Source organism: Salmo trutta, chromosome 9 (assembly GCF_901001165.1).
Source record: "Salmo trutta chromosome 9, fSalTru1.1, whole genome shotgun sequence".
NCBI lineage: Eukaryota > Metazoa > Chordata > Actinopteri > Salmoniformes > Salmonidae > Salmo > Salmo trutta.
In genome coordinates, this window is record NC_042965.1 from 28833713 (window position 1) to 28849135 (window position 15423).

Sequence of the window (15423 nt, forward strand, 5' to 3'; positions counted from 1 at the left end):
CCATACCCACAGTGAAGCATGGTGGTGGCAGCATCATGCTTTGGGGCTGTTTTTCTTCAGCTGGAACCATGGCTTTAGTCAGGATGGAGGGAATTATGAACAGTTCCGAATACCAGGCAATTTTGGCACAAAACCTTCAGGCGTCCGTTAGAAAGCTGAAGAGGAAGTTCACCTTTCAGCATGACAACGACCCAAAGCACACATCCAAATCCACGAAAGCATGGCTTCACCAGAAGAAGATTAACGTTTTGGAATGGCCCAGCCAGAGCCCAGACCTGAATCCAATTGAACATCTCTGGGGTGATCTGAAGAGGGCTGTGCACAGGAGATGTCCCTGCAATCTGACAGATTTGGAGCGCTTTTGCAAAGAAGAGTGGGCAAATATTGCCACATCAAGATGTGCCATGCTAATAGACTCCTACCCAAAAAGACAGAGTGCTGTAATACAATCAAAAAGGTGCTTCAACTAAGTATTAGTTTAAGGGTGTGCACACTTATGCAACCAGGTTATTGTGAGTTTATTTTTTTATTTTTCCCCCTCAAAGATTTCAGTTTGTTTTTCAATTGAATTGTTCACGTTATAGGTCACATTAAAAGGTGGGAAAAGTTCTGACATGAGTTATCTTTGTCTCTATTTTACATCACAAAAAACTGGCATTATAACAGGGGTGTGTAGACTTTAAATCCACTGTATATCCACGGTTTCTGGTTAGGGTAGGTTTTAATGGTCACATTCACATCTGCTGCACACTTCCTGATAAACTCAGTCACCATATCAGCGTATTCAATGTTATTCTCAGATGAAAAAACAAATCTTGAAGTGTGGATTCCGATTGGTCAGACCAGCGTTGAATAGTCCTTAGCACGGGCACAGTGCCTTGCAAAGGTTTATCCCCTTGGCGTTTTTCCTATTATTTATTTATTATTATTTACTTTACTTATACTTATTTCCCTCATTAAAATGCAAATCAATTTATAACATTTTTTACATGCGTTTTTCTGGATATTTTTGTTGTTATTCTGTCTCTCACTGTTCAAATAAACCTACCATTAAAATTATAGACTGATCCTTTCTTTGTCAGTGGGCAAACGTACAAAATCAGCAGGGGATCAAATACTTTTTCCCCCCACTGTACTTTGAAGAAACTCAAATACACAATTTTTTGATTTGTTGAACACCTTTTTTGGTAACTACATGATTCCATGTGTTATTTCATAGTTCTGATGTCTTCACTATTATTCTACAATGTAGAAAATAGTACAAATAAAGAAAAACCCTGGAATGAGGTGTGTCCAAACTTTTGACTGGTACTGTACATATATACAGTGCCATCGGAAAGCATTCAGACCCCTTGCTATGGGACTTGAAATTGAGCTCAGGTGTATCCTGTTTCCAGTGATCATCTCTAGGAAGAGTCTTGGTGGTTCGAAACTTCTTCCATTTAAGAATGATGGAGGTCACTGTGTTCTTGGCGAACTTCAATGCTGCAGAAATTTGTTGGTACCCTTCCCCAGATCTGTGCCTCGACACAATTCTGTCTCGGAGTTCTACGGACAATTCCTTCGACCTCATGGCTTGGTTTTTGCTCTGACATGCACTGTCAACTGTGTGAACTTATACAGACAGGTGTGCCTGTCCAAATCATGTCATATCAATTGAATTTACCACAGGTAGATTACAATCAAGTTGTAGAAACATCTCAAGGACGATCAATGGAAACAGGATGCACCTGAGCTCACTTGAGTCTCATAGCAAAGGGTCTGAATAATTATGTAATAAGGCTCTTTATTTTTAATACATTTGTAAAACAAAAAAATGTAACCCGTTTTCGCTTTGTCCTTATGGGGCATTTGGTGTATATTGATGAGGGAAAACATGTATTTAATCTATTTTAGAACAAGGCTATAACGTAATGTGATGGACATTTTATACATGTGCTGTTCTAAAAACCAATTTCTGAGTTCATGCAAGTGACTGATTGATAAGTGAGGATTTGTTCAGTATCTGCAATTTGGCAGTACGCCTAAACCTTGTTTTGACAACTTAATATTTCAAGGTCTCAACTTAGAGAGAAGAAGCCTCTTGAGGTATTGGTCTGTCACATGATATGAACCAGTCAGTATTGGTCGGTCACATGAATGAAACAAAACGGTAATGATGAAATAATTATGCTAAATCATGTAAATATAACTTGTCTGTGTATAGCTGTATATAAGACAGCTGCTGGGACTGCCCTAGCAGAGCTTCTGACAGACATTCACTATGGTGCATTAAGTTTGTTGGAACCTCTCCAGCTCGCTGACAAACAATGATTCATTTAAAATTGACTTTGAGTGTCCCTGTTTTTAAGAATTTCCACAACAGTAAAAAGTGAAAGGGTCTGAATACTTTCCAAACACACTGTGTACACACACACACAGCACATTCCCATAATAGCCATCACAGAGTGGGCTATAAAAAAATATATATGTTTTATTGTAACACCAAATAGGTGCAGTAAAATGTGTTGTTTTATAGGGTCAGCCAAAGTAGTACGGCACCTTAGGATTAAGTACACCTGGCCCAACGCTCTAACCGTTAGGTTACCTGCGCCCTATGACTTACAGACACACACACCACCACCCCCCGAGTTTTGAAAACACCCTAAGACATGAAAGGATAACTACTGTAAAGCTCAGTATGAAGAGTTTGACTTAATGTTCCATACAAAATGGGTAAATACTCCCAAGATTCATCAGTGCTGTAATGTTTTTAAGCATTGGAACAGTCACACAGACATGTCAGCTACTAACAAGCATTATTCAGGGTGTGATGTTGTTATATAATAGAATAATTGTAAAAACAAAAACCTTGGTATTTCTCTTTTGTGTTATAAAATCTTAAGGTTTTTCTTTATTTTTACTATTTTCTACAAAAGTATAATAATAGGGAAGACATCAAAACTATGAAATAACACATATGGAATCATGTACTAACCAAAAAAAAGTGTTAAAACAAATCAAAATAGATTTCATATTTGAGATTCTTCAAAAGTAGCCACCCTTTGCCAAGAGTGTGCAAAGCTGCCTCGAGGCATTCTCTCAACAAGCCTCATGAGGTAGTCACCTGGAATGCATTTCAATTAACAGGTGTGCCTTGTAAAAGTTAATTTGTGGCATTTCTTTCCTTCTTAATGCGTTTGAGCCAATCAGTTATGTTGTGACAAGGTAGGGGTGGTATACAGAAGTTAGCCCTATTTGGTAAAATACCAAGTCCATATTATGGCAGCTCAAATAAGCAAAGAGAACTTTGAAAGTTTCTTAAATTGCAGGGCTTGATGGTTCTTGCGACTATGATGAAACAGGCTTTCATGAGGACCACCACAGGAAAGGAAGACCCAGAGTTACCTCTGCTGCAGAGGAGAAGTTCATTAGAGTTCCCAGCCCAAATAAATGCATCACAGAGTTCAAGTAACAGACATCTCAACATCAACTGTTCAGAGACTGCGTGAATCAGGCCATCATGGTCGAATTGCTGCAAAGAAACCACTAATAAAGGACACTAATAAGAAGAAGAGACTTGCTTGGGCCAAGAAACACAAGCAATGGACATTAGACCAGTGGGAATCTCTCCTTTGGTCGAATGAGTCCAAATTTGAGATTTTTGGTCTTTGAAGAGACGCAGAGTAGGTGAACGGATGATCTCTGCATGTGTGGTTCCCACCGTGAAGCAAGGTGGAGGAGGTGTGATGGTGCTTTGCTGGTGACACTGATTTATTTAAAATTCTAGGCACACTTAACTAGCATGGGTACCACAGCATGCTGCAGCGATATGCCATCCCATCTGGTTTGCGCTTCGTGGGACTATCATTTGTTTTCAACAGGACAATGACCCAACACAGCTCCAGGCTGTGTAAGGGCTATTTGTCTAAGAAGGAGAGTGATGGAGTGCTGCATCAGATGACCTGGCCTCCATAATCACCCGACCTCAACCTAATAGCGATGGTTTGGGATGAGTTGGACCGCAGTGTGAAGGGAAAGCAGCCAACAAGTGCTCAGCATATGTGGGAACTCCTTCAAGACTGTTGGAAAAGCATTCCAGGTGAAGCTGGTCGAGAGAATGCCAAGAGTGTGCAAAGCTGTCATCAAGTGAAAGGGTGGCTACTTTGAAGAATCTAAAATATATTTTGATTGTTGAACCCTTTTTTGGTTACTACATTATTCCATATGTGTTATTTCCTAGTTTTGATGTCTTCACTATTATTATACAATTTTTGACTGGTACTGTATATTTGTATGGCGTATCTTTTTGTTTGATAGTGTGATGGTCTCTTTCTAAAAACTTGAATAAACACTAGGTTTTAGTTCATCTTAATGCTGCTGGCCTGAAGCCTTCATGTTATACTTTCAGCATAACCTATATAGGTCAGATTACTTTTGTAGCACACAATGTCTTGGAGTTTGCTGGGAGGCCATACATTATCTGTATGGAAAGAAAATGGCATGATGTGGCAAGGTGGAAGGCACAGAGAGTGCTGCATTTACGAGCGCTGCCACTGGTGCATAACCTTAGCCCATTCATTTTCCACTGACTCACCCCTCTCTTTATGATGGCTTTCCTCAGAAGGCTGACCACATTTCTCCCTTCCACCCCATGCGACTTGAAGCCCTTGGTCCATGACACCAGAATACTCTGCATGAACATACACACGCACGCACACAGACAATGACAACTTCTGGATCATTCTGAAGGCTTAAACCTCCAAATCACGGTTCCTTTTTTCTGTTTAAATTTCAAATGCGGTCCTCAATAGTCAACCTCCTTATTCCTCACCTCATCCAGTTTGGTCTGCTGGCAGGGGAAGGAGAAGGTGAAGCCCAGAGGAAGCTTCTGGTTCTTGATCCCCAGCTTCTCCAAGAAGTTAGCAAGACACTCAGCAATATGGTCGAAAAGCTAAGGGCGAAACAGAGGGGTGTTAACATACAGCAGCAAACTGATCAACGTAATAGTAACCCCTTCAGTTCATTGATATGATCTATGGTTTTTCCCACCCCATTTTTCTTGTATTTTAGCGAAATTATAATGTTAGGGTCAAATATTACAAATATGACATAAAAGCCATTACCAACCTCAACCCTTATTGAACACCCCAAATCAAATGTTATTGGTCTCACACACACACACACACACACACACACACACACACACACACACACACACACACACACACACACACACGTGTTTAGCAGATGTTATTGCGGGTGTAGCAAAATGCTTGTGTTTCTAACTCAGTGGAATAATATCTAACAAGTAATATCTAACAATTTCACAACATATACCCAATACACACACATCTAAGTAAAGGAATGGAATTAAGAATATATAAATATACCTGAGATAAATATGACAACCCTAACCAAGAGGACTAAAACAAGCTTGTGTTCAGTAGGCACCAAATGGTAGAAAACCTTTTAAAAACAGAGGAGGTAGCTAGTACTTGTTGAATATCAATACGTTTGTTTTGTTTTCAGTTCTCTATTTTGCACGTACTGAACTTGACCCAGCCTCCGTACTTCCCAGAGATTCAGTCACCTGTTGTCTTTACCCAACACAGTTAGACTTAGAAATACCTACGAAACCCCTATTCCAGAACCAGATGTTCTTCCCAGCATCAAAGTTGGCGATGTTATACAAATGTCATAAATCAGACCTACCGACATTGATACTGCTTGGTCTGAACGATGAGGCAAAGTGTTTAAAAGGGACAATCAGCAGTTGCTACATACATATCATTCATTTATAAGTCAAAAAATGTATCTGTTGATTCTTGAAGAATATAACTTATGACTCATGAGCTTATTAGTTTCGTACCCCATCAGAACCCAAAATAGAAAACTGTTTTACACCAATGTTTGTAAATAAAGTAAATGTAAACAAACAAGTTACAGCCTCATAACATAGTTAAAACTATAATTTTGATATCATGAATGGTCAGTCCTTGCATCCATAGGTCTGTGTGTTAATTACATTTCTCCAGCCCCATCCCTCAGCTTTTTACAGAAACAGTGGTGGGGTGGTTGCTTTGTTATTGTTTCAACTCCCGATTGGCCGTTTAAGAAGTCACTGTAATAAGGTCAAGCATCTGGCCTATTGCGGGAATTTGCTGTGTGAATTTAGGTCATTCCTGATGTCCATTGAAATGAACATCCCCTTCTCCTCTCACCTCTTCGCCACTGCCCCTCATCAGCTCCTCAGAAATGGCATAGATCTGGTTCTCCATCTCCACCTTCTGCTTCCCGTTGTCAGACACCTTCACCAGCAGGACCCGGAAGTTGGTCCCACCCAGATCTAGAGCCAGGAAGTCTCCCTTTTCTGGAAGAGTCAGGGAAAAAACACACATACTCAAAAATGCTATAAAGCAAGAAAAAAAAAATAGATACAAAAAAAATAAAAAATAACAGTACTAAGTCTACTAAACTGCAATAGCGAGGGTAAAGAAAACATGTATGCTCTACCAAATATTTAAGTGGGAATGTGGTGCTCGTCTGGGTAAATAAATTATATACTACAAGTCTTCCGAACAGCCTATATGGAGGAGGACAACAATAAATCCAAGAATGTACCAAAACTAGGCCTAATGGTATTTTTCATGTCAAAGTACTATTTCATAAAAAAGTGTATACGTTTCTACCACAGTCTTTATGAAAGCTACAAAGCTGCAATAGAGAACCATGAGCAGCAATAATGTTGATTGGAGCAGAGGTGATCACGGGTCAGACAAATGAATTTCATTACAACCACAAAGGACTTTGACCATGAAGCAGTAGGCTCCTTCTGAACATCGGAGTCCTCTTTGAAAAGTGATGTCTTTCACCCATTGCCAATAACATACCCATGACCTGCTACCATTTTTATGAGATATAAAGGTGAATCTTTCAATGGACTGACCTTATGTTATAATACATAACAACCAACATAAAATGTTAATACCAAACTAAGGTTTTATTCAACGCAATAAACAAGTATAAGTTTTGAATCTTGTCACATTTTTTGAGTGAATAGCCTACCTAACATTCAACATTTCAATGTCCCTTTCATTGAAATGTCCTTTTCAAAGTGAGGTTTACATGATCAATGGCTAACCACATAATTTAGACTGAAAAGAAAACCACATCGAAAGGAAGGAGAGAGAGAACGAGGACAGAGTCAGAAGTAGTGCTGTCTCACACACACACACACACACACACACACACAATACCAGATTTGTTCGATACAGATCATATTTTTTTTAACATTGAACAATATATTGATAACTGGTAGAACAAATAAAATAACAAATAGAATATCTAATTTCTGAAGCTTCTATCCTGCAATAGTCTACCATAGACATTTAGTCTACAGCAGTGTCCCCCCATGCACTAAACAACTGATTCAAATAACCAACTCATCATCAAGCTTTGATTATTTGATGACATAGTGCAAATAAAAATAACTTTTGACGTTAAATTGCCATGTACCGAACACAAATACAAGTTAAATGGGTTTCGTTCGCCTTTTCAACTCTACAGATGGTTATGTCAAAAACTGTTGCGTTATATAGCAAATGTGCCTACTCTGGTCTTGGCATGTGCGCTATAGACAACAACTCGCAGATAGGCTACCTACATTATGAGATTATTATGGATAAGAGAGTTATTTGTATTTGTCAAATGGCAACCAAGCATTGATCATGTCACCAGAATAAAACCCTCGTTATTTATTGGAAAGGAGCATCAAGCTCATCACATTCACCACCCTGTGAAGTTCATCACTTATTTAATCTGTAGCCTAATAAACTGCACTGTACTGCTTTGTAACACCTTTTACTTAGTTGTTTTGGTGGGCTCGCCCCCCATCTGCTCTGTAATCAAAGTATTCCCATAGTTCGCTTCTGCAGACATTTTGGTCAACAAGCTGCGGGCACTGAGCTATAATAAAAGTTTTGTGTGTAAAGGTATGACATTTACGTTTGAAGAAGCCATGCTCTTCTTGCTTGCTTCTTAAGTGGCTTGCTCGGTGTCAGCTGCATGTACAAACGCAGCCTGGCTAGCTACTGCCCCCTTCAGTAATTTGTCTGAATCTTTGACGTCACCTGAGACACATTTGACATAAGTACAGAAAGTAACAATAATTTGTCTGAATCTTTGACAGACTCAATCCTTTCAATCCATATATGATGTCACGTGAGACACATTTGACATAAGTACAGAAAGTAACAATTCTAGTACCAAACCGCTTTTCATGTTTTAGTATAAAAAAAGTACAGAAGTTTCAGTATATCGTGCAACACTAGTCAAAAGAGCGAGAGAGAGAGAGAGAGAGAGACAAGATAGAGAGGCAGAGAAAGTGATGAGAAAGAGGGAGGGAGACATAACAGTGGTTCAGCTGGATAGACACTTATCTGCTAGGTTAACGTTTAATATGCCAATAATGACCAGAGTCAACAGGCTGAGCAAACAGAGGTTTGGCCTGGGTGCTTTTGCACTTCCTCTGCAATTCACATTTACCATTCCTCTCCAGTCACTTATGACAAATCACCTTCCCCAGTCTCCAAGAGTGGTTTTTGATATGCCACCTGATATACTTTTGATATGCCCCGGTCACAGTCACTAACACAGGTCAAACTCAAAGGAAAATGCAGCTGGGACATTTCAATGTTCATGCAGCATAGGCCTCCCGCTAGAGTGTAATGTCTAGATGGGATACAGCTACGTCAAACATTTTTGGGGGGGGTATTTTAGCTAACCTTAACCCTTTTCCTAACCTTAACCTAATTCTCCTAAGCTGCTACGTTAATTCTCCTAAGCTGCTGGTAAGTTCTTCTAACCTGCAAAAAAAGTCAATTTTGACAAAAGCTGTATCCCTCCTAGAGTGCATGCCCAATTAATTTCATTCAACGTGGTATGCTAGTGTGGTTGGATATTATAACAGAGCCCAGATTTTCTATGTGCCATTCTTCACCAGCATACTCTCATTAGCTAAGGGTTCATCATGGTTCTGGAGATCCAAAGGGGTGCACATTTTGTTCTTGACCTAGCACTCACACACCCAATTTAAATCAAAAGGCTTGATGAGTGGATTAGTTGAATCAAGTGGGTGAGTGCTAGGGCAAGAACAAAAAGGTGCCAAGATTGAGAAACTAGGGCAAAGATTGAGAAACCCTGATCTAAAGGGCTGTCAAACAAAAGAACTCCCTCCTATTCTCACGTCAACAACCAGTCCATAGGTGACATATTTCTAAGCATGGGTTAGTGCTGTTTCTTGAAGATTCCAATGACTGTGCATGAGAAGGCTTGAAGGCCAGGTCTTCTGACACCAATGGCACTTTTTCATTCAATACAGGTTAAATGAGATTAAAAAACACTTTAGATGGGGCCAGAGTCGTATAGCTATAAATATATATAATCCATCTATGGCTCTTAACTGGGCTTAGCTGTATCATTCTGAACACAGTTCACTGACACAGGTCATAATCTGCAGCTGAGACACACAGCTTCAGGATTTATGTGCTTTTCACCACCAGTCTCTCATTTGCCATCTAAACAACTGTCACTCAAAAAACTTCCTACCAGCCTGCCCTCATCTAAGCAAGTTACCAATATGAAATTATTGATGGATTGTGCAATTTTTCTTATTCCTGCACAGTGCATTAGTAGGCAAGGCATGGGTCTCTATGGACTCTAAGAAGGGCCTGTGGCATGGATGTACTGAGATTTCTCCAGGCCTCCCTGAAGAAAGAAGTCTTCTGACCTCAATGGGACTTCCTGATTAAATAACATTTAAGTCTGCGTCCCAAATGGCACCCTATTACCTTTATAGTGAACTACCTTTGACCAGTACTTTTGGCCAGTCCCACTGTAAAGGGAATGTGGTGCCATTTGGGACACAACATAAATAAAATAGAAATTACTCAACAGATGTCTGTGAGACCCCCTCCACTGACCCCCTTACCTGTCCCGTCAGGGGTGGAGCGCACAAACGTGGGCAGCATCTTCACAGCGGCCGTAGGGTTGGAGTCACGGCCCAGCCCCTTATCCATCTCCCTCCGGAACCTCTCAGACACGTCGATCAGGTTCTCGTCCGATAACCGCAGGTGGTACAAGAATTTATCCACCTTAAGAGGGAGAGAAAGAAAACAGAGTAAGATAGATATACAGTGCATTCGGAAAGTTTTCAGACCCAATTACTTTTTCCACATTTTGTTACGTTACATCCTTATTCTAAAATTGAATGAATAATTTTTTTCCCATCAATCTACACAAAATATCCCATAACGACGAAGCAAAAACAGGTTTAGACATTTTTGCAAATATACACTACCGTTCAAAAGTTTGAGGTCACGTAGAAATGTTCTTGTTTTTGAAAGAAAAGCACATTTTTTTGTCCATTAAAATAACATCAAATTGATCAGAAATACAGTGTAGACATTGTTAATGTTGTAAATGACAATTGTAGATGGAAACGGCAGCTTTTAATGTAATATCTACATAGACGTACAGAGGTCCATTATCAGCAACCATCACTCCTGTGTTCCAGTGGCACGATGTGTTAGCTAATCCACGTTTATAATTTTAAAAAGGCTAGTTGATCATTAGAAAACCCTTTTGCAATTACAGTTGAAGTCGGAAGTTTACATACGAAAGGCACACACCTGTCTCTATAAAGGTCCCACAGTTGACAGTGAATGTCAGAGCAAAAACCAAGCCATGAGGTCGAAGGAATTGTCAGTAGAGCTCCGAGACAGGATTGTGGCGAGGTACAGATCTGGGGAAGGGTACCAAAACATTTCTGCAGCATTGAAGGTCCCAAAGAACACAGTGGCCTCCATTATTCTTAAATGGAAGTAAACTCAGCAAAAAAAGAAACGTCCTCTTTCTGTCAACTGCGTTTTTTGTCAGCAAACTTAACATGTGTAAATATTTGTATGAACATAAGATTCAACAAATGAGACAAACTGAACAAGTTCCACAGACATGTAACTAACAGAAATGGAATAATGTTTCCCTGAACAAGAGGGGGAGGGGGGGGGGGGTCAAAATCAAAAGTAACAGTCAATGCAGCTGGTGGCCACACCAGATACTAAGTACTGCAGTGCCACTCCTCCTCATGGACAGCAGCAGATTTGCCAGTGCTTGCTGTGAGATGTTACCCCATTCTTCCACCAAGGCACCTGCAAGTTCCCGGACATTTCTGGGGGGGGGAATGGCCCAGCCCTCACCCTCCGATCCAACAGGTCCCAGACATGCTCAATGGGATTGAGATCCGGGCTCCTCGCTTGCCATGGCAAAACACTGACATCTCTGTCTTGCAGGAAATCACGCACAGAACTAACAGTATGGCTGGTGGCATTGTGTTGCTGTAGGGCCATGTCAGGATGAGCCTGCAGGAAGGGTACCACGTGAGGGAGGAGGATGTCTTCCCTGTAACACACAGTGTTGAGATTGCCTGCAATGACAACAAGCTCAGTCCGATGATGCTGTGACACAACGCCCCAGACCATGACGGACCCTCCACCTCCAAATTGATCCCGCTCCAGAGTACAGGCCTAGGTGTAACGCTCATTCCGTCGATGATAAACGCAAATCTGACCATCACCCCTGGTGAGACAAACCGCGACTCGTCAGTGAAGAGCACTTTTTGCCAGTCCTGTCTGGTCCAGCGACGGTGGGTTTGTGCCCATAGGCAACGTTGTTGCCGGTGATGTCTGGTGAGAACCTGCCTTACAACAGGCCTACAGGCCCTCAGTCCAGCCTCTCTCAGCCTATTGTGGGCAGTCTGAGCACTGATGGAGGAATTGTGCGTTCCTGGTGTAACTCGGACAGTTGTTGTTGCCATCCTGTACCTGTCCCGCAGGTGTGATGTTCGGATGTACCAATCCTGTGCAGGTGTTGTCACACGGGTCTGCCACTGCGAGGACAATCAGCTGTCTGTCCTGTCTCCCTGTAGCACTGTCTTAGGTGTCTTACAGTACGGACATTGCAATGTATTGCCCTGGCCACATCTGCAGTCCTCATGCCTCCTTGCAGCATGCCAAAGGCACGTTCATGCAGATGTGCAGGGACCCTGGGCATCTTTCTTTTGGTGTTTTTCAGAGTCAGTATGTAGGCCTCTTTAGTGTCCTAAGTTTTCATAACTGTGACCTTAATTGCCTACCGTCTGTAAGCTGTTAATGTCTTAATGACCGTTCCACAGGTGCATGTTCATTAATTGTTTATGGTTCATTGAAAAAGCATGGGAAACAGTGTTAAAACCCTTTACAATGAAGATCTGTGAAGTTATTTGGATTTTTACGAATTATCTTTGAAAGACAGGGTCCTGAAAAAAGGACGTTTCTTTTTTTGCTGACTAGTTTGGAACCACCAAGACTCTTCCTAGAGCTGGCCGCTTGGCCAAACTGAGCAATCGGGGGGAGGTGACCAAGAACCCGATGGTCACTGACAGTGCTCCACAGTTCTCTGGTGATGTTTTTCAGCAGCAGGGACTGGGAGACTAGTCAGGATTCAGGGATATATGAACGGAGCAAAGTACAGAGAGATCCTTGATGAAAACCTGCTCCAGAGCACGCAGGACCTCAGACTGGGGTGAAGGTTCACCTTCCAACAGGACAACAACCCTAAGCACACAGCCAAGACCAAGCTGGGGTGGCTTCAGGACAAGTCTGTGAATGTCCTTGAGTGGCCCCAGCCAGAGCCCGGACTTGAACCCGATCGAACATCTCTGGAGAGACCTGAAAATATCTGTGCAGTGATGCTCCCTATCCAACCTGACAGAGCTTGAGAGGATCTGCAGAGAAGAATGGGAGAAACGCCACAAATACAGGTGTGCCATGCCTGTAGCGTCATACTCAAGAATACTCGAGGTTGTAATCGCTGCCAAAGGTGCTTCAACAAAGTACTGAGGAAAGGGTCTGAATACTTAATGTAAATATGATATTTCAGTGTTAATACATTTGCAACAATTTCGAAAAACCTGTTTTTGTTTTGTCATTATGGGGTATTGTGTGTAGATTGATGAGGGGGGAAAATAATTAATCCATTTTAGAATAAGGCTGTAACAACAAAATGTGGAAAAAGGCAAAGGGTCTTAATACTTTCCGAATGCACTGTAACTGGAAGGTGGTAAAGGTATTTAACCACCTGACCTTAGGAAAGGGAAACAGAGAAAAGAAGATGCATTATTACAACAGGCCTTGTTCGAGACAGAAAGGCTAATAGGGCAGGAGCATGTGTCACGTCCTGACCAGTATAGAGTATATTTGGTTATTGTAGTTTGGTCAGGACGTGGCAGAGGGTAGTTGATGTATGTTTATGGGGTTTGTCACTGGTCTATGTCTGTGTTTCTATGTTTAGTTTGATTGGGAGTCCTATATAGTAGGGTGTGTTTGTCTTTGTGTTTCGTGGGTAGTTGTATTTCGCACTGCTAGGGAATGTATAGCCTATGAAACTGTCACTAGTTGTTCTTTGTTTTCTTGTTTTCACGTGTTCACATTTATTTAATAAATTAAGATGATGAGCACGCAACCCGCTGTGTATTGGTCCACTTTCTCTGACAGTGACTTCAACATATCGTCAGAAGACGAGGATCGTGACAGCATGTTTCCTGTTTCTGTAGCGTGAGGCAGCTTGACGTACCAGTCTACTCCCTGGACAGGACGCTATTGATTCCTTATTGAATGTCTGACTTATAGCCTGACATGAGTAGTCAATGCTTATGAGGTTTACCGTGCAGTGACAATGGGTAGCTAATAGCTATACAAAAGGAACCATCTGTTTGTTTACGTGGTTATAAGTGTATGTCTCTATTTTGTTGCTTTCCCACTGAAGTTACATAATGTTGTGTTCAATTAGCGTGTGTGTGTAACCACTTATATACTTGTGAGAACCAGAAGTCCTCACAAGATTAGTAAACCAAAGATAATTCTGAGAATTGAGGACATTTTGCCAGTCCTCAAAGGGAAAAGGGCTATTTTAGGCTTAGGAGTTAGTGTTAGGTTTAAGGTTAAGGTTAGGGTAAGGGTTAGGTTAAGGGATAATAGGATTTTGAATGGTAATCAATTGTTGGTTCCTAAAGTCCTCACAAGTATAGTAAAACAAACGTGTGTGTGCGAGTTAGAGCTGGGACGATAAATAGAAAATTATCGGCAACGACCATACCGATTACTTATCACAGGCATTTTGCTGATATTGTGTATTATGATAAGTAGCTTATACAAGAGAAATGTGAAGTTTGAAATTAAATCAGTTTGCTCATATGGGTTGTTAACCCTTTACACTCATGGGAATTGGCCTATATCGATAGGGCTTAATTCAAATGTTTCTTACAGAATAAATATGACAAGCATATGCATAACGTTGGTAGCAATTGAAAAGGAACAGTTTGGAGAACATTTAAAAAAATTAGACCACAACAGTTCCCCTGAAAAGACTGAATCCAAACATTACAGTGTTGATTTTATGTTTACTGTACTTTTTGACACATTTGTTGATAACGAAATCTGAAAACACTCTGGATACATTCAGTAACGATATGACTATTCCTGGAAAATGTGGGGTAGGTGAAAAATAAGACAAACAAATGACAAGGTTTTAAGTGAGAGGACTAATTGGTGTCCCCAAGTAGCCACACACACACACACACACCTCTCTAAAGTGTGCACAGTTCCTAAGCAATTTCAATGCACTTTTATGACTAAAGGACTATGAACTCTACACAAAATAACTGCACTATACTGCATTGCACTGTTAATCTCTCAGCATTCAGATATATTCATACTGATACTGTACATGTGTACATCCACTGTATGTGTATAGCTGCTCATTCTCATAGCTCTATGCTCACTCTACCTAGTTCTATATAATAATGTACGTTTTTTAAACTCTGCTGTTTGTATTCTGTCTCTAAATGTTGTCGATCACAAGCAACACCATATTACCTAGTCAAATTCTGAGTATGTGTAAATGTACTTGGCGAATAAGGGTGATTGTGACTAAAAGAGTCATCAACCATAATGTACATTTTTTTAGCTATTCTAACTGTGCTGTTGAGGAACTAGAGCAAGCTAACTTGTAGGTCATTTCATTTGGAGCACAACCCTGCATCCCCGGCATCACACATTACTGTTGTTGTTTACTGTTGGGGGGAAAGCTTGTTCTATTGCCAACATGACTAGTTATAACATGACTAAGTTATAAAATGATGATCTTACAGTGTTGATCTTACAGTGTTCACCTTTTACAAGGTAATTCAGAGAAACAGATCATTTTGGTGCGCATAAAAAGGAGTCTTGAGAGCATTCAGGTGTATGCGCCCGGGCAAATTTCTTCACAATAAATATAGGCTCCTTCTGTTCAGAACAACCCAGGGTATGATTCCATTTAATCTTGTAACTGTACATCAAACATAGT

At 40.8% G+C, this 15423-nt stretch overlaps 1 protein-coding gene across 2 annotated transcripts in view; it reads right to left on the bottom strand.

Annotated features, from left to right (window-relative positions):
• LOC115200353 (hexokinase-2) overlaps positions 1 to 15423 on the bottom strand; it is a 92182-nt gene that overhangs the window by 62169 nt on the left and 14590 nt on the right. For both annotated transcript variants that reach the window (XM_029763350.1, XM_029763351.1), the window contains exons 2-5: positions 9971 to 10133; positions 6204 to 6352; positions 4814 to 4933; positions 4577 to 4672 (exon numbers count right to left, since the gene is read on the bottom strand). In XM_029763350.1, the coding sequence (XP_029619210.1) occupies positions 4577 to 4672; positions 4814 to 4933; positions 6204 to 6352; positions 9971 to 10133 (528 nt within the window). The remainder of the gene's footprint in view (positions 1 to 4576; positions 4673 to 4813; positions 4934 to 6203; positions 6353 to 9970; positions 10134 to 15423) is intronic.